The sequence below is a fragment of the Schistocerca gregaria genome, chromosome X (genome assembly GCF_023897955.1).
Source record: "Schistocerca gregaria isolate iqSchGreg1 chromosome X, iqSchGreg1.2, whole genome shotgun sequence".
NCBI lineage: Eukaryota > Metazoa > Arthropoda > Insecta > Orthoptera > Acrididae > Schistocerca > Schistocerca gregaria.
In genome coordinates this window covers 750,970,873-750,989,360 of record NC_064931.1, presented here as the reverse complement: position 1 = coordinate 750,989,360, position 18,488 = coordinate 750,970,873, and the positions used below count along the sequence as shown (strand labels likewise).

The window sequence follows — 18,488 nt, the reverse complement described above, 5'->3', positions numbered from 1 at the left end:
GAGAACGATTTGCTGCAACACTTCTTGGCTTTCGGCGTTGTCGACGCTCCTATGTGTAAGTCGTTATTTCTATCTTGGATTTCCCCTCGAGTCTATCAGCTGCTATCTCAGTTAGCCCCTCTGTGGGAACCCGCCTCCCTGTCCTTCCAAGAAATGTGTGACTTATTGTCTGCCTATTATTGAAAAAACACCCACGTCGTTGCCGCCCGCGTGGCATTCTACCGGTGTCGTAAACAGCCCCATCAATCTTACCGGGCTTGGGCGACGGAACTACACGGTCTGAGTAGGAAATGTCAGTTTGTCACGGACACACATCACGAGTCTTATGCTGACTCAATGGTTAGGGATGCTATTCTACGGCTTGCTCCTGATAAAGAAGTTCGGCAACGGGCCTTCCAACTGCCAAACCTGTCGTTGTCGGAAGTTCTAAGCATCGCTCAATCCTTTGGAGTGTCTCACGCTGCTGGCGCACAAATCGACGCGTGGTGTGATGTAGGCGCTGTAGAGTCAACTCTCGACATGGGCAATTTGCCTGTTTCACAGGAGACCGACCATGTGGCGGTGGTTCACTCGCGTCAACAACGTCGCGTTGGGCCACAACGCTCACAGCGAAACCAGCAACCACAGAAGCCGGTCCGTTCCGCACTTCCTTCTTGCCCCCGTTGTTTCGTACAGCACGACAGGGCAGCATGTCCAAAACGTTGGGCCACATGTAATTCATGTAGGAAAAAAGGCCACATTGCTTCTGTGTGTCAGTCCCATAAAGTTCCTGTCGACGAGGATGAGGCGTCGGACATGGATGTTCACTGTGTGCTTTCTCAAACAAATAAGTTGTTTGTTATTGTTCGTGTTCTGAATAAAGACATCCGCATGCAAGTGGACACTGGCTCTGCAGTAACTCTCATTAATTCTCACACGTATTTGGCGTTGGGCTCCCCTCCTTTGTCTCCAGTTACGCGAAATCTGAGGACTTATAATCAACAGAAAATTCCTATCATGGGCCAGTTTGATGCTTCCACTGCCTACAAGTCTGTTGTTCGGCCCCTCACGTTTTATGTGGTGGATCATGGGGGCACTGAAAACCTGTTCGGTTATGATGCTTTCCAGTTGTTCGGGTTCTCCATTGATGATGATGTGCACCTCATATCTGAGGATATTCCGTATCAACAGCTAGATGGATTGTGTTCTGAATTTTCGTCCGTGTTCTCTGCTGGTCTGGGTTGTGCCAAGGATTTTAAGCCCACATTACTCTTAAACCTACGGCTCGCCCTAAGTTTTTCCGGGCACGCCCTATTCCGGTGGTGTTGCGTGCACCTGTCAAGGCTGAGCTAGACAGGTTAACAGCTTCAGGGATTCTCCTTCCGGTTACCTCCAGCGAATGGGCATCGCCGATCGTGGTGGTTTCTAAACCGAACGGGAGTCTGCGATTGTGTGGTGACTTTAAAGCCACCGTCAACGCTCAGAGCAACACTGACACTTATCCTCTTCCCCGTCCTGAGGAGTTGTTTACCAAGCTCGCTGGGGGCCAGTTCTTTTCCAAACTTGACTTATCGGAGGCGTACCATCAGTTGCCGTTGGACGCTCCTTCCAAGGAATTTCTCGTTATCCACACTCCTTGTGGGTTGTATCAGTACCAGCGATTACCATTTGGCGTCGCTAGCTAACCGGCCATTTTTCGGCGGTTTTTGGAACAGCTCACGGCTTCCGTTCCCGGCTGCATAAACTATCTGGATGACATTGTTGTCACGGGAGCCTCCACTGAGGAGCACCTTCGTAATTTACGTTCACTGTTTCGGGTTTAGCATTCGGCTGGGCTGAGGTGCAATCTGGACAAGTCACAGTTCTTCCAACCCTCCACTGAGTATCTTAGTTTCCACTTGTCCCGTGAGGGTATACGTCCTCTCCGTCAGCACGTTGCGGCCATTAACGCTCTATCCTGGCCGTCTACGGTCAAAGAACTTCAGGCGTTTCTAGGCAAGATTGCTTATTATCACAAATTCATTCCATACGCAGCGGCGGTAGCTTATCCTCTGCATCAGCTGTTATGCAAAAACGTCCCCTTCTGTTGGTCCGACGGGTGTGAGCAGGCTTTTGTCCGCCTGAAGGCTCATTTGCAGTCGGCGCCTTGTCTTGCCACATTCCATCCGGGTCAGCACTTGGTTCTGGCGACTGACGCGTCACAGCATGGCCTAGGGGCTGTTCTCGCCCATTGGTATGAGGATGGGTTGCAACGACCCATCGCCTATGCTTCCAAGACCCTCAACGAGGCGCAACGGCATTACTCTCAAATCGAAAAGGCGGCGCTCGCTATCATTTATGCTCTAAAAAAGTTCAGCGTTTTTTGTATGGTTCTAAAGTTTCACCTCATCACCGACCACAAACCGATGGTCTCTCTGTTCAGCCTCTCGGCGTCACTTCCGGATAAGGCAGCTCACCGCCTGCAACGTTGGGCCTTATACTTGTCTCGTTTTCATTATGAGATTCACTATCGCCCCACGGCCCAGCACGCCAACGCTGATGCATTGTCGCGATTGCTGATGGGCCCCGACCCTGTTTTCGATCGTGATGAACTCCTCTGTTTCCACATTGATGAGGAAGAACGTCGTGCAGTCGAGGGCTTTCCACTTACTGGTTCGCAGGTCGCGACGGCTTCTGTGCGGGACCCGGTCCTGCATCGGGTGATCGGTTTTGTTCAACGAGGTTGGTCGGACAGGACCAAGGGCCGGGCATCGGATCCCCTTCGCAACTACCATGCCTTGCGCTTTCGTCTGTCTGTTCGTGATGGTGTTGTTCTTCTGGCCACGGATGGCGCATCTCCACGGGTCGTGGTGCCAGCCTCTCTTCGCAAAGATGTTCTCAAACTGTTGCACGAAGGCCATTGGGGTATTTCTCGGACTAAGTCCCTGGCCCGCAGGCACGTTTATTGGCCCGGTATTGATTCGGACATCGCCCATATGGTTGCTGCGTGTGGCCAGTGTGCTCAACAACTGGTGGCACCTCGTACAATGCCCTCTCCGTGGCCTGATCCAGCTCAGCCATGGGAACAGGTGCACGCCAACTTTGCTGGCCCCTTCCTCGGTACTTATTGGCTACTGTTGATTGATGCCTTCTCGAAGTTTCCGTTTGTTGTTTGATGTCCGTCACCCACCACTGCGGCGACGACGCTGGCTTTGTCCAAAATCTTTGCGCTAGAAGGTCTTCCATCCACGATCGTCACGGACAATGGCCCTCAGTTCTCTTTGCAGGCCTTCCGTGATTTTTGTACTGGACAAGGGATTCACCACGTTACCGCACCTCCCTTCCATCCGAAATCAAATGGGGAGGTCGAGCGCCTTGTCCGCACTTTCAAATGCCAGATGAAAAAATTCCTTAGTGATTTTTCCACAGATGACGCCCTGCTGCAATTTCTGAGTTCTTATTGCTTCACGCCTCTGGGTGATCGCAGCCCTGCTGAAATCTTGCATGGCCGCCAACCGCGCACTCTACTGCACCTGCTTCACCCTGTCAGGCCTTGTACTGTGTCCCCTAGTGCAGGAAAATACTCGGTGGGCGCCGACGTGTGGGCACGAGGGTATGGATCTCGCCCTAAATGGATTCCAGGGGTGGTCAAGGCTCTTCGCGGCCGCCGGCTTTGTGAAATCTGTACGGGCGATGGTACGGTTGTTCGCCATTACGACCAGATGCGCCCACGAGTGGTGGCCACACCGGTGCCATCGCCCCATCCTTCGCCTCCACTAGCCCGAGACGCCAGTCCTGTCGCTGCTGCCGATCTACCGTCCGTGTTGATGCAGCCGCCGTCGCTGCCGCTTCCGAGTACGCCGGAACCGGCCCCAGTCGCGACGCCGCCTTCTCCGGGACCCATCTCGCTGGAGCACACTCCCAGGTCCATGACACCTATGGATGCTGCTCCGCAGTTTTCACCCATCATCTCATTCAGGAGGCACGTTCCACGCACGAGCTTCCATCCTGGACATTTTCGACCATACCCTCGTGTCTCTGCGCGGGATCTCCTCGGGGCCTCACAAGAGGCCATGGATGTCTCTACGCTGTCCATGTCTCCAAGGAAGTGAGTGTTTATTTTTTTTTTTTTCAAGGGGGGAAAAGTGTTGTGATAGTGCCACGACATTTAACAGTGCCGCCACGACAATACGCACAAACGGCAATAGAGGCGCTCCGCAAATCGGCTGAGCGCAGGAGCACCACCTAGCTACGAACGGCACCGGCCGCATGTCACGGCACGGCAGTCGAATATGAGAGACTGAGTTGTAATCATGTGATCAGCTATAGTTCTAAGAGAGAGTGTGAATATCCACGCAACTATTGTGATTACAGGTTATAACAATAAGGTCTGAAGAATAACTTCATAAATTTGTCAAAAGAGATGTGCAATATATCTTATGACTGCACGTCACCGATATCACTTTCAAAGTAATTTTTTTATGAGACTAACACTGCTGCTGGTATCTTTAATGCAATTTACGAGCTTTTCCTATAGCTGTTGCCATATTAGTTGTAATATTCTTCTAGTCATCGAAGTGCTGCAGTGACTGTGAGGATATGGACAATATCATATTACTTCATAATTTCAATGATTTTTCTCTACTTTATAAGCTTGAGAATAAAAACAGCCCATTGTATTTCATTACAAATTGTCACTCTTTTTACAATATCAGCATATTTTATGCCATGTAATACATATCCCACATACCTGAATATTCCTTCAGTTTGGGCACCTTGTAGTTTGAGGACTTCTTCAGAAAGTGTTGTCTGAACCCATGGAAGTTTTCTATGAGGAAATCTGTCTTTTTGCAATGCCATAACTTCTTGCAGCGTGTTTCCAAACATGCTGGGTCGAAATATTTGCAGCTGAAATGTTATCAAAAAAGGAAGCTCATATAATCAATAGCTAGCATATCAAAATGTTCGCATGAATTTTACAAACTGTACAAAAAACACTTTACTGCCACATGCTGTGAAATTTTACTTTTTTTATATGTTCAATAGGATGCAAAAGTTGACCTTTGTAAGAACTGAGGGAAGTATTGTTAATTACATCTTAAAGGGAAACAAGATAGATCCCCATGTCCAATTGACATATTAACATCATATACCTGTTAGTAGGGTTGCTCACAAACCTATACTTCAGACAATATCATGAGTGAACACCTGCAACTTTCTAGACTAATCTTATTTGCCTATCAAGTAATACAAAGACTTACTGGCCATCAAGTGATGATAGTGGTAGGAGATTTGAGGGCTTTGTTGGCATGTGATCAGCACAAAAACTATTAAGTTAACTGAAGGCTCTGAGATTCAGAAGCATTGAAGTGTAACTCAAGACTGCAGTGTACACAGTTCTGCTATAGTTTAGTTCTTTGGGACCTAGCAGGCCAGAGGGACAGGCGAAGGGCTGTCTGAGGACCTACTGCCATGTGTAGGTTTCTAGAACATCAGTATTCTGGCCTGTTTAAGAAAATATTGGGTGTAGTGGACTGAGCAAACACAGAAAACACTTTTGTTCTTTGGGGTCCGCAGTGCAAAATATGTCTTTTAATGACATGATTATCTATGAATAATAGCCAGCTACATTTCTATGTAAGTTGTTTATATTTTATTTCTTTTATTCCAGCAAATTGCCATCATCAGGTGCTCTGTAAATACATAGATAAGCGATGGTCTTAATATATTATGACCCCAAAATTGTAACACAATTATACCACAATAAAACACAACCTGAAAGGCGCAATATACATAAAGAAGTAAAATTAAACATACACACAACAAAAAAGAAACAAAATACATAACCATGACCTATGTAGGAAACATCTCGAACAAAATCAATACATTATTCAACAAAACTCACATCACATGTGCATTTCAAAACACACACAGCCTCAAACATAAAATTCACAAAGGCACCTCGAAAATTCCCATACACAACAATATCAGCGTTTACAAAATTTTGTGTAACACATGTCACAAATTCTACATAGGGCAAACTGGTAGAAACTTCAAAATCAGATATAAAGAGCACACCAGAGAAAGTGAAAACCACCGATCCACATTTTTTCAGCATTTACAAACAGAGAACACTATGCAAAACCCATAAACAAAGCACTAAAAATCCTTAAATTAAACAAAAGAGGACATTAATGAACACCCTTGAGGAAATAGAGATATATTCATATGCATACAGCAACCCAAGAAATTTACCCAACGAACAAACCGACCTAAAGCACAAAAAGTATATACAAAACTTGATTCACATTATAAATCAGTAAACCAGGTAAAATAATAATATCAGTGATTCTAAACAACACATATCCATAGTAACAGCAATAACAACACGAGTAGCATAAAACAGAGACAGAACACCGACATAAATCATAGAGGACAACATCAATTATTATGAAAAAATTAAAAATGTAAAATAAAGATGTCAAATAAACTAAGACTAGCTTTAGGCAAAAACATAATTAGAAACAAACCTATATGAAAAAATAATAATAAACAACTGAATTTCACACATCACTTATTTATAATGGTAAGTATGTAAACATGTAACATCGCTGACTCATTGTAATCCAAGCTATCAGAAAAGTAGCAAACGTGGAAAAAAAGTAATATTCAATATACATCTCTACTGTAAACGTGGGAGAAAGTAATAATTCCAAAACAGACAGGACATGACAGCAACGATGTTACATATAAGGTAAAACACCTGATGATATATTATAAATTTTCAGATCATAGTTGCAAAACCATTATATTAAGACCATCACTTATCTATGTCTTTACAGAGCACCTGACAATGGCAATTTGCTGAAATGGGCTCATTGTAAATGAGATAAAAATATAAACAACTCACAGAGCAGTGTAGCCCGGCATTTACAAAATTTCGTGTAATACATGTCACAAATTCTACATACGGCAAACTGGAAGAAACTTCAAAATCAGATATAAAGAGCACACCAGAGAAAGTGAAAACCATAAATATTCATGTCATTAACAGAAAACACTGTTAGGTCTTCGGACATGGCCAGCTACTTCTGCATACACAAGAATAGCAAGCCTTGTTGTCAAAATCAAGAAAAGATAGTGTATGGAAATCATTCAAGTCTACACACATATACTGTATGTCAATTACGTGGCCCTTAGGCTGACAAAAAATGTGAAGCACCCAGAACAGGAGGAGGAAAGAAAATGGAACTTCATAGGTAGGGCGGGTATGTGATGTTATTCCACTGATTAGAAAATCGAGTCAAATTTACATAGAACTTCGGAGTGAGCCCACTTAGCAGAATGATGTTACCTTCTCCTGTGGCCTGGAGGATGCAGTACTGACTTGGTTGGGAAGGATGTCATATAGCCATATCCTCTCTTGAGGCAAGATGGCCTACAACTGTTGCAAATGGTCCTTGAAATCCTGGGTAATGGAACTGGAACAAAGTTGATGCTTGTGCTAGTCCCACACATCTCCTATTGGGGCAAATCTGGAGATCTTGCTGCCCACAAAATTATCTCAACATCACACAGACAGTTCACAGAGACACATACCACTTGTGGATGAGAATTTCCTTTGAAAAATGGCACCATGATACTGTTGCAGGAGACGTACCACACGAGGACACAGGATGTCCATGACAATCACAATCAATACCAGCCATCACCTGAAGTCATACCTGATGGCTTCTCACATGCTGACGTCAGGAATAACACCACTGTGCCTCTCCAAATGATTGGATGAAAGAGATCACTCTCCAGTCACTGCCATACTCACTGATTATGGTCCTTAACCAGCAGCCCATGCTTCCTAGTCACAGTACCACTCCAAACACAGCCATTTGCATTGTGGCATTAATGGCAGCCTACAGTAATTCTCTTGTTGAAATTCTGCTATTCTCTGACCAGTGGTTCAGAATTACACAGAATATTGCTGGGAATCCATTACTTGTCCTCAGATGGCAGGCACAAATGTGATGGGACAACAGTGTGATTGGTACTTGGTGCACTGTACGGCAGTCTTCCCTTGCAATAGACTTGGTTGACCGGAACCTTGACAACAAGTATACTTGGCCTCACATTATCGTGCAGTCCAACACTAAGTCACTGTCACGTCCGAATGCCCCACAAATCTGGATATTGCACAGTTCGAACAGACGGTCAAATGGAGGTCCACAATGAGGTCCCTTCCAAATCCTGTCGGGTGCCGATATCATTGTCCCACCAGAATATGTGGTATCTTCATGTCCTTCACAGTGACCACTGAACATGTAATGCCGTTAACACCCCTTCTATAACCTACTAGGCCTGGTAACAACACTAAAGCACTCTTCTGGGCATTCTATTTGTGACAGAGTATTGAAAATGTAATCATTTGCATACCCGGTGATGGTGTGTATGTGTACAAAGTTATATTGACATCTGACTACGTCTTCTGTGCACTTCACAAATTTGTCAAGCAGTATACATAATTTTTTTTCAGACTCTCTCTTTTTCTTTTTTAGTTACTTCATTTTCAGTCACTTTTAGAGACTAGTAATGGAAATAATTGTGAGTATTCATCAATTTAATTGACATGTGATGTTTACTTCCAGCTGAATGTGCTTTGCTATCTTTAGGTTAAGATAAAAAAACAGAATTTTTGCCATATGAATTGTTTTAGATGATTTTTCATTAATAATATGACATACACTTATTATTATTGTTATTGTTATTATTTGATAAATTTATTATACAAATTCTGTATTTTTACAAACATATGGGCATTATTTTGTAACAAATGTTGACAACATGTTTGATGGATGATTTTTGTTATTGTTTTGGAATAATTTGTGCTGATGGTGTGAAGGGACTTCTGTAACATATTTTGTAGAGACTTGTAAAATGTCATTCAGCTCTTCCAGTAGTCTATCACACCAATTAAGAAAATATTTTTACATCTCTCTTGCTGACTAAATTCTCCCTCCCCCCCCTTTTTTTTACAATCTACGAGAAGTAAAGCTTAAACAAAGAAATCTACAGCATCGATGATTCCAAAAGTTTCCATTTTTATCAGAAAGTATGAATTCTTATTACAAGAATTGACCACTGCATTCATAAGTCATTCAAAATCTATGAAAAATAGAACAATTTAGAGAAGCATTTGAAAAGAACAGCAGATTAGGAAAAAGAGCTCTTTTGTGAAGATGGTAGATGATGTGTCTGATATACATCATTCAGATACTTTGGAAAAGATTACAACTGAAGAATGTAAGGCATTTTTATATCTTTGAACTGGAAAAATGAAGAAGGGAGACAGATTAATGGATCAAATGAAGGGCAGATTGAACACAACAATGCTGTTATTCCAAGAAACAAGGAAAGACAGTGGATGATCTGATGGGATGAGAGTACATGATAATACAAAACATGCATGAATAACATTAATGCCTATAGCTTGAGACATGAAAGGAGGAGGAGACACAGGCTCCAAAAGCTTGCAAATTTCAATATATTTTTATATGTGTGTTCTCCTGCTGCTACTTGGTGATTAGATTTTATGTATCCAATTACATTACATATAGCTTGAGACCATAATCCAAGGAGAAGTCTTAAGGAGGCCTTTATCCTGCAGTGGATCTCAAATGGCTGCTTAAGACAACACAATAGCTGTCTTCTATGTGAAAAATAATGCTTTTTAAATGCGTAATTCAGAAGCACATTTTAATAATTATAGATTAGGAAACTGGTAGTACAAGCAATAGTCTATAATGACTGTACATATTTAAATCTCGGAACACTTTTGGTAACATTACTTTCAAAAGAGAGGTTTGTGTTTAAGGTTTCAGATGTATTCATTGTAACAAATGTTTCACTTACATTTCCCTGGCTGTATTTCAGACAATCAGTAGATGCGCTCACAATCTCAGAAGTAAAAAATTACAGCTCTAAATCAGAAGGTTTCCTTCCCAAACTCAGCAACACAAAAAAATAAAATAAAACAAAAATTAACCCGATTTAATTCAAGGAATACAGATGACCAGCATACCATTAGAATTTTATCTGGACAGTCTCACAGTTGAAGGAGCTGAGGGAATACTGAATTAACAGCTTGGTACTTTAATGTCTTAAAAAAGAAAGTATATAATTATGTAAATAAATTAATCTGTAACTCACTCTTGCTTGATCAATCTCCTCAATGGTAGGTTTCCGTGGAGCCTTTTTTCCAGTGTGCCCAATACGTTCTAGCCTCTTGCAGCTAACTGTGGCATAATGACTAATCTGAACATGAATTGGCCATTTTCCAACTTCTGGGAAATCAAAAGCAGGATCCCTGTGCCTGTTCATGTATCCATCCAGATATGACTGAAATTTTGGGGACGGTGGGAAGAAAGCAAGGCAAATGGCAAGAAGCTCCCATCCACGTCGAAGGCTCTCCCTATAAAAGAATGCATAAGTAATTCAAAGAAAGAAAACATTTCAAAACTTAACAGCCTAGGACTGGCCCCACATTGAAATTAAATATTCAACAATCTGCAGATTTCCGCACTAATTAATAAGACTACCAGAGACAAATAACAAATCATGAAATATGTAGGTGATTCCTGCAATCAGAAAACTGGACAAATCATTTTTCCAAGTCAGAGTTTCTTGGTTTGACTTTAACATAATAATCAGGAGTAAGTAAATTTTCTTTTGTGCTAATTATAGAATTGAGTGGGCTATGACTATGTTAATTGGCATCAAATAATTTCTTAATGTTCCACCTACGCACATCTGATCCAATTCCACTGCTACACAAATAGCAGGAACGACTAATTTGGCTATTAAATGTGCAAATAACCACTCACATTAAAAAAAAAAGATCTCACTATATAGCTTTCAAGCTATTGCAGTCCCATAGCCAGATGGCTTTGTGTGGCCTGATTTGTATAGCAGCTCAGATGGTACTCACATATGACATTATTGTACCCACCGTGGATCCACCTCCAAGCAACACAGGCATGTACTGAGGGCTGCTGCCAATCCAGCCATCGGCAACACCATCAAGGGAGATGCATGAAAACATTACAGCAATAACATAAGCACACCGTGCTGTTTTCAACCACAACTCCTGCAGCTGCAATAGATACACATGGCACCAACTTTGCTACTAGCGGCATGAGATCTGCCACAATTAGCACTGCCACCGTGGGCCCAGATTCTTCCTCCAAAGGTCACATGCTACTGGTCACTGCAACAGTATTCTTTAACCACATGGCTGTAAAGGATATTGCTCAGCCAATCAGAGCCATGCTGACTAAATCCTGCAAGCCCTTCAATTGGAGGTCCCTTCACCCCAGTGAAGCTGTAAGCTCCAAACAACTCATTCCAGTTCAACTCGCTGGGCTCAATGTAGGCCGCACCCATGGCCCGTCAGTGTGCCACTCACTGTCACTTCTGTCTTATGCCAGCCAGTCTCGTGGCCCACCCAACAGAGTTCATCTCTCCGCACTGTCCACAGCAGCTACACTGTCTCCAACTGGCTACAAGCTTCTATCTCGCTGCGACCTCTCTCCTGAACCGTCCTCAAACTTTAACATTCTCCATCAATATGGCTGCACTGCAATGCCCCTATGAGAACACCGTCAGTGCAATGTCAGTGATTATTTGTAGATTGGAATGAAGGAGTGCGGATTCATATCTGAATAACTCTTTTATTTTTGTATTAAGTTTACGAGTGTCAATGAAGCTCATTATTGTTGCTATCTGGAAAATATTAATGGTGTGACTCCCCCGGACGTGTCACAAATTTTGGCAAGGAGGATTAAAATTTGTCCCATCAGTGACTGTTAACACTTCTTCATACTCTGTGTACTTGTTCAGTGTAGCTACCCATCTCTAAGGAAAACTTAAGATGGCTGCAGACTTCAAGCAATGCAGGCATGTATTGTGGGCTGTTGCCTCTCCAACTGCTGGTGACACCACTGAGAGAGATGGAGGAGAACAGTATGACATTAACATAAGCTCACTATTTTGTTGTCAATCGCATCTCCTGCAGCTGCCACAGATACATGTGACACCAGCTTCACTGCTAGTGGTGTGAGATTTGCCGCAATTAATGCTGCCATTGCAGGCACTGATTCTTTTTCCACAGGTCGTATGCCTGCTGATCTTCATGGCAGTATTCTTCTACCAGGCAGCTACAGAGGAAGCTGCCCAGTCGATCAGAGGCAGTTCACACTGGGAGTCATTCCTGGCCATGCACCGACTGCATCCTGCCAGTCTCACAACTGGAGCTCCCTTCATCCCACCACAGTCATACTCTCCAAGCCATTTCTGAGTGCTCACTCCGTGCCTCATTCAAGTTCATCTCATTGGGCCTAACATCGTCCGGTCTTATGGCCCATCAGTGTGCAACTCACTGTCCCCCCTGGATTAAATGGGCCACGTCCGCAGCCCATCTGTGCAATCGAGATTATCTCTCCACATCGTTCAATGTGGCCACCTTATCCGCTACTGGCTACGAGCTTCCACCTCTCCTGGACTGTCCTTGACCTTTACTGCTCTCCACCGCTCCACCAACACAATTGTATTGATGTCACCCTTGTAAGAACTCTGTCACTGCAAAAACAGTGATTATCAGTGTGTTGGAACCAAATAGTGTGGATTCATGTCCAAATAATTCTTTTGTTGTATTTAGTTTACGAAGTTCATTATTCATGCTACCTGGGGCACATTAAATGATGTGGCTCTCTCAGCTACAACACAAAAGATATTATATGTGGAACTTTGCCATGAATTTTACTTTGGCAACATTTATTTACAGCCTGGATATTATGACCATATGGTTATATTGTACAAGTCATTGGCAATTTGTACAGATAGACCTGAAAATGGAATTTTATATTTAAAAATCAGTTGTGCTATAAATCAATAGTAAATGAAGCAGCTGTTACACTGAAAGTAAATTCTATTAGATTTTTTCACATACAACAAATGTTTCCTGTGGTGAAAGGTACATTAACAGCTAGGAAAAAACTTGGGAAAAAGTCAAGAGCATTCCACTGTTGGGGAGAGAGAGATTTGAAATAGATCTGCATATCCACAGCTGGAATCGTGAAAGGAAAAGGGGGTTGAGTATCCGCTTCTCTAGCCAAACAGTCAGCCAATTCATTCCCTGGGATTCCCACATGACTCAGGACCCAGAGAAACACGACTGAACAGGCGGCATGCTCAAGGGCAGAGACAAGGTCATGGACGGCAGAGACCAAGGGGTGAAGAGAGTAGCATTGATCGATAGCCTGAAGGCTGCTCATGGAGTTGGAACAAATTAAAACACTATGGAGAGAGGCCTGAGAAACAAAAAGGAGGGCCCTGTAAATGGCTAGAAGCTCTCCTGTAAATCTGTAAATACATGATCCTGGCAACAAATGGTGCTCGAAGCTGGTAGTAATTGTGAAAGCGTATCCCACCTTATCAGTAGTCTTAGACCCATCAGTGTAAAGGATGGTGGCACCCTGGAACTCTGCAAGGATGGCACATACAAGACACCGGAAAACCATAGGAGCAACAGAGACCTTAGGACCCTGGAAGACAGCAGTCCCAATCAGTGGTCTAGGCACCATCCAAGAGGGGGGGGGGGGGGGGGTAATGGGAGGAAAGACACACAGGGTGCAGTCCAGTGAGTGCAGAAGGAGATCCCAGCAGAGAGATGCATGCCAACCAGCAGCAATCCCACCCATGGAGAGGGGGGTGCTAGGGACATATCCCTCATTGGTGAAGATCACAGGGTATACAGGATGGTCAGGGAATTGGCGAATGGCGACTGTGTAAGAAACAAGGAGTTGGCTCCGTCGGATGTGTAGAAGGGAGGAGACTATCAACAGGACTACTGCAAAAGGCACCAATAGCCAGACATGTACCACAATTATGGACAGGGTCAAGGAGTTTCAAAGTCGAAGCAGCTTCTGAGCCATAAACCTGGCTACCATAATTGAGTCTGGACAAAACCAGAGCACAGTAAAGATGGAGAAGAGTGGAACAGTCTGCACCCCAAGGTATGTGGACCAGGAGCCGGAGAGCATTAAGCTTCCGTTGGCAGGTAGTCTTTAGGTGACGAATGTAGGGCAGCCATGTCAGCTCGTTATCAAAAATAAGGCCCAAGAAACGGGACTGCTTTACAACATCAAGGAGCTGGTTGCCTAAATAAAGTTCTGGATCAGGATGTACTGTGGATTGACAACAAAAATGCATAACCTACATTTTGGAGGAGGAAAACTGGAAGCCATGGGCTGTGGCCCATGGAGAAGCCCACCGGATGGCACCTTGGAGCTGGTGCTCAGCAGACAACATCAAGTGGGAGCTGCACCAGATGCAAAAATCATCAACATACAAAGCTGGGGTAACCAGAGACCCAACAGAGGTTACAAGCCCTTTTTTGGCAATGAGGAAGAGCATGACACTTAGCACAGAAGCCTGTGGGATACCATTCTCCTGAGTGAAGTGCTAACTCGAACCCGGAAGAGCTGGTAAGATAAAAATTCACGGATAAAAATCAGAAGGGGACCATGGAAGCCCCAGTGTAACTAAAATGTGATGGTACCAAGCTACTGTGAGCCAGATCTGATTGAAGACCCTGAGGAGCTGTTGCCTCTGGGGAACGTCCAAGTGTTGAATCATCTCATTCTGAATGGAGCCTGGCCCTGTGGCTGTGTCTCGTGAAGAGCAAAGAGCCTGCACCAATTCCCACTCAGTGAAAGGAGCATTGTAGGGCTCAACATGGTGTGGGATGAAATGGAGAGGGGTTTGTTCAACTCTGCGTTTGTGCTGGAGAAAGGCAGGAGGATAGAAAGCAGACAACGATGCCATCACAAAGTGTGTCGCAAGGTGTTCTGTGAGGACCAATGGATCAGTGCACAGAGCTCCTTGGATGTTCAGACCCTGGACAGTTGACTGTTGCTCGCGGCCCAGAAGGCTACCGATCTTCGACCAAACCTGCAATAAAGAGGCACATGTCCCCAGGGAGGAAACACAGCACTCCCAGCATTCCTTTTTATTCTGCTTAATAATGTGACAAGCCTTAGCATGAAGACGCTTAGAAGTGAGGAGGTTGGTCTGGGAGGGGTGTTGCTTAAATCGGTGCAGTGCCCGTCGGTGGTCCCGGACAGCGACAGCGATGTCCTTGGTCCACCATGGTACCGGACAATGATGAGGAGCCCCTGTGGATAGGGGGAAGCATTGCTAGCAGCATGAAGAAGAGCAGCAGAGGTGCCTTGCACGACTTGATCAATGGTATTCAAGATGGAGGTGTCAAACTGGACAGCAGACAGGTATAAAAGCCAATTGGCCCTGCGGAATGCCCAACGTGGGGGCCTGTCTGCCTGGCGGCAGCAGGGGAACAATAGCATCACTGGGAAGTGGTCATTCTCACAAAGGTCATCATGGGATGACCAATGCAGGGCAGCCACGAGGTCAGGGGAGGAGATCGCGAGATCGAGAGCAGAAAGGTGCCATGAACAGCGTTGAAGTGGGGAACTATCGTTGAGAAGAGACAAATCGAAGTCCATGATAAGTTGGTCGATTAGGATACCCCAAGCCATTGATGTAACACTCCCCCAAAAAGGATAGTGGGCATTGAAATCCCCAAGGAGGAGAAACGGAGGGCAGGAGTTGCTGAAGTATGGTAGATAGTGCAACATAAGTAAGTGGCCTACCTGGAGGGAGGTAGACATTGCAAATGGTGTTTGCCAGAGTCATTTGCACCCTAACCGCTATCACTTCCAAGGTGGGACATAGAGGGAACCAGCCACTAAGGACACCAGAGTGAACCAAAGTGCAGACCCCACCAGATGCTATCCCAGGGCCAGCACGGTTCCGACAGAACACCCGATAACCACATAAAGTGGGAGAGTGGTCATCACGGAAATGCATTTCTTGGAGAACAAGACAGAACGCAGAATAAGAGGAGACAAGACGTTGCATTTCCAGTAGGTGACAATAGTAGCCATTGCAGTTCCACTGGATGAATGTGTGGTGTGAGACCAAGGTAGGCACGAAGGAGCCAAGGAGATCAGGTCATTTGGACAGTAGCTGTCACTGACAAGGATGGGAAGACATCCATAAATAAGATGTCAGACTCAGGTTGCAAGAGGGGAGTTGGCACCTCCGGGGGCACCGGAGACACCTTGTCTTGGGATTTACTTTTCTTCTTCTCCTCTTTCTGAGGTGGAGGAGGACAGGACACAGTGGGAGTACAGGCGTCTGCAAGATCGGGAACTGAAAGAGGGTGGGCGACCTTGGGGATGGTGTGCCTCGTGGCTGAGTGGTGGTAACAGTCTTCTGGCCTGAGAGACACCGGGGAGAGGGTTCCCGGGAGGGAGCCCAATCAGAGACTTATATTCTTGAATCTTCTTTTCTCTCTCATAAGCCAGGCAATCCGGTGAGCGAGGGGAGTGGTGGTCAGGACAATTAACACACACAGGTAGCAGAACACAGGGGTTCCCTCATGGACGGGGTGGCCACAGTCACATCACAAAGGGTCCGCCGTACAGCAGGAAGACATATCCCCAAAACGCAAACACCGAAAGCACCGTACAGGTGGAGGGATGTACGGCTTCATGTCACATCTGTAGCACATAACCTTGATCTTCTCTGGGACGGTATCTCCTCGAAAGCCAGGATGAAGGTGCCAGTATCAGTACGGTTGTCTTTGCGACCCTTCTGCACATGTTGAAAAAAATGAACACCATGCCGCTCCAGATTAGCTCGCAGTTCCTCATCAGTTTGCAGGATGAGGTCCCTATGAAAAATGACTCCCTGGACCATATTCAGAGATTGGTGAGGAGTGATAGACACTGGGACGTTGCCAAGATGATCACAGGCGCGAAGAGCTGCAGATTGGGTGGCAGAAGAAGCTTTGATCAACAGGGAGCCCGACTGCATCTTACTAATAGACTCCACTTTACCAAACTTGCCCTCAATATTTTCCTTGAAATCAATGGCTTTGTGGCGGTGAATGTGTCCCCACCCATCCTAGTACAGACGAGGTGACGGGGAAAAGGTTTCAGCCCAAGATGGCGAGCCTGGCCCTCCTCCCATGGGATAGACAGGGAAGGAAAGGCTGCTGGATCATATGAGACAGCATTTAAGGATCCTACACCATTCGAAGAGACGGCCATGTGAGAACGGCCAGATTTTTGCAGCTTGATACGCTTCATGCACCAAGCATCTGCCCTGATACCACCCACTCTGACCAGGGGATCTCCTCAGGGGCGCCACCCAGCCACAAAAAGGGCAGTCTGGCAAGGCAGCTATTGCTGGGAGTTTCGATGCTCCAAGAAGACAAGCAACCACTCCTTGGCATAGACAGGGAGGGAACAGCTCAGGTATCAGTAGTGTGATCCCTGTGTTGTCAGGGGGCTCAGCAATATGGACATATAACAGCCCAACCACAGGGACTGGCTACACGTGCTGGTGACCTAGCAGGCTCGAAGGGGAGTGGCGGGTTCAGCGGCGTTCACGGCGCACGAGGCGGAGGGTCAATGTGGAGGCTGGCCGTGTGGCATCGCCCGCTCTGCCTGTGAGTGGACATGTGGCTGCTCCTTCAGCAAGGTCCGAGCAGGCACACGGGGGGAGGGGTTTATTAGTTATTGGGAGCTCCAACGTTAATCGGGTGATGGAGCCCCTTAGGGAAATAGCGGAAAGGTCGGGGAAGAAGGCCAGTGTTCACTGTGTCTGCTTGCCGGGGGGTCTCATCCGAGATGTGGAGGAGGCCCTGCCGGCGGTGATAGGGAACACTGGGTGCACCCAACTGCAAATTGTTGCTCATGTTGGCACCAATGACTCCTGCCGTCTGGGTTCAGAGGTCATCCTCAGTTCGCACAGGCAGTTGGCGGAGTTGGTGAAGGCGGAAAGCCTCGCTTGCGGGGTGGAATCAGAGCTAACTATTTGTAGTATCGTTCCCAGAACCGATCGCGGTCCTCTGGTTGGGAGCCGAGTGGAAGGCTTAAACCAGAGGCTCAGACGATTCTGCGGAGAGCTGGGGTGCAAATTTCTCGACCTCCGCTATCGGGTGGAGAAATGTAGGGTCCCCCTGAATAGGTCAGGCGTGCACTACACGCCGGAAGCGGCTATGAGGGTAGCGGAGTACGTGTGGAGTGCACATGGGGTTTTTTTTAGGTTAGAGAATTCCCTCCCTAGGCCTGACAAGACGCCTCCTGAGACGCGGCAAGGCAGGAGTAGGCAAAATGCAACAGGGAATAACAATATTAATGTGCTAATAGTAAACTGCAGGAGTGTCTATAGAAAGGTCCCAGAACTGCTCTCATTAATAAACGGTCACAACGCCCATATAGTACGAGGGACAGAAAGTTGGCTGAAACCACATGTAAACAGTAATGAAATCCTAAACTCAGATTGGAATGTATACCGCAGAGACAGGCTGGACAGTGAAGGGGGAGGCGTGTTTATAGCGATAAGAAGTGCAATAGTATCGAAGGAAATTGACGGAGATCCAAAATGTGAAA

At 45.6% G+C, this 18,488-nt stretch overlaps 1 protein-coding gene across 4 annotated transcripts in view; it reads right to left on the bottom strand.

The window, feature by feature from the left end:
- Positions 1-18,488, bottom strand: part of LOC126299431 (rho GTPase-activating protein 39) — a 319,731-nt gene that overhangs the window by 34,264 nt on the left and 266,979 nt on the right. For all 4 annotated transcript variants that reach the window (XM_049991331.1, XM_049991333.1, XM_049991330.1 and 1 more), the window contains 2 exons: positions 10,159-10,420; positions 4,709-4,866 (listed from right to left, as the gene is read on the bottom strand). In XM_049991331.1, the coding sequence (XP_049847288.1) occupies positions 4,709-4,866; positions 10,159-10,420 (420 nt within the window). The remainder of the gene's footprint in view (positions 1-4,708; positions 4,867-10,158; positions 10,421-18,488) is intronic.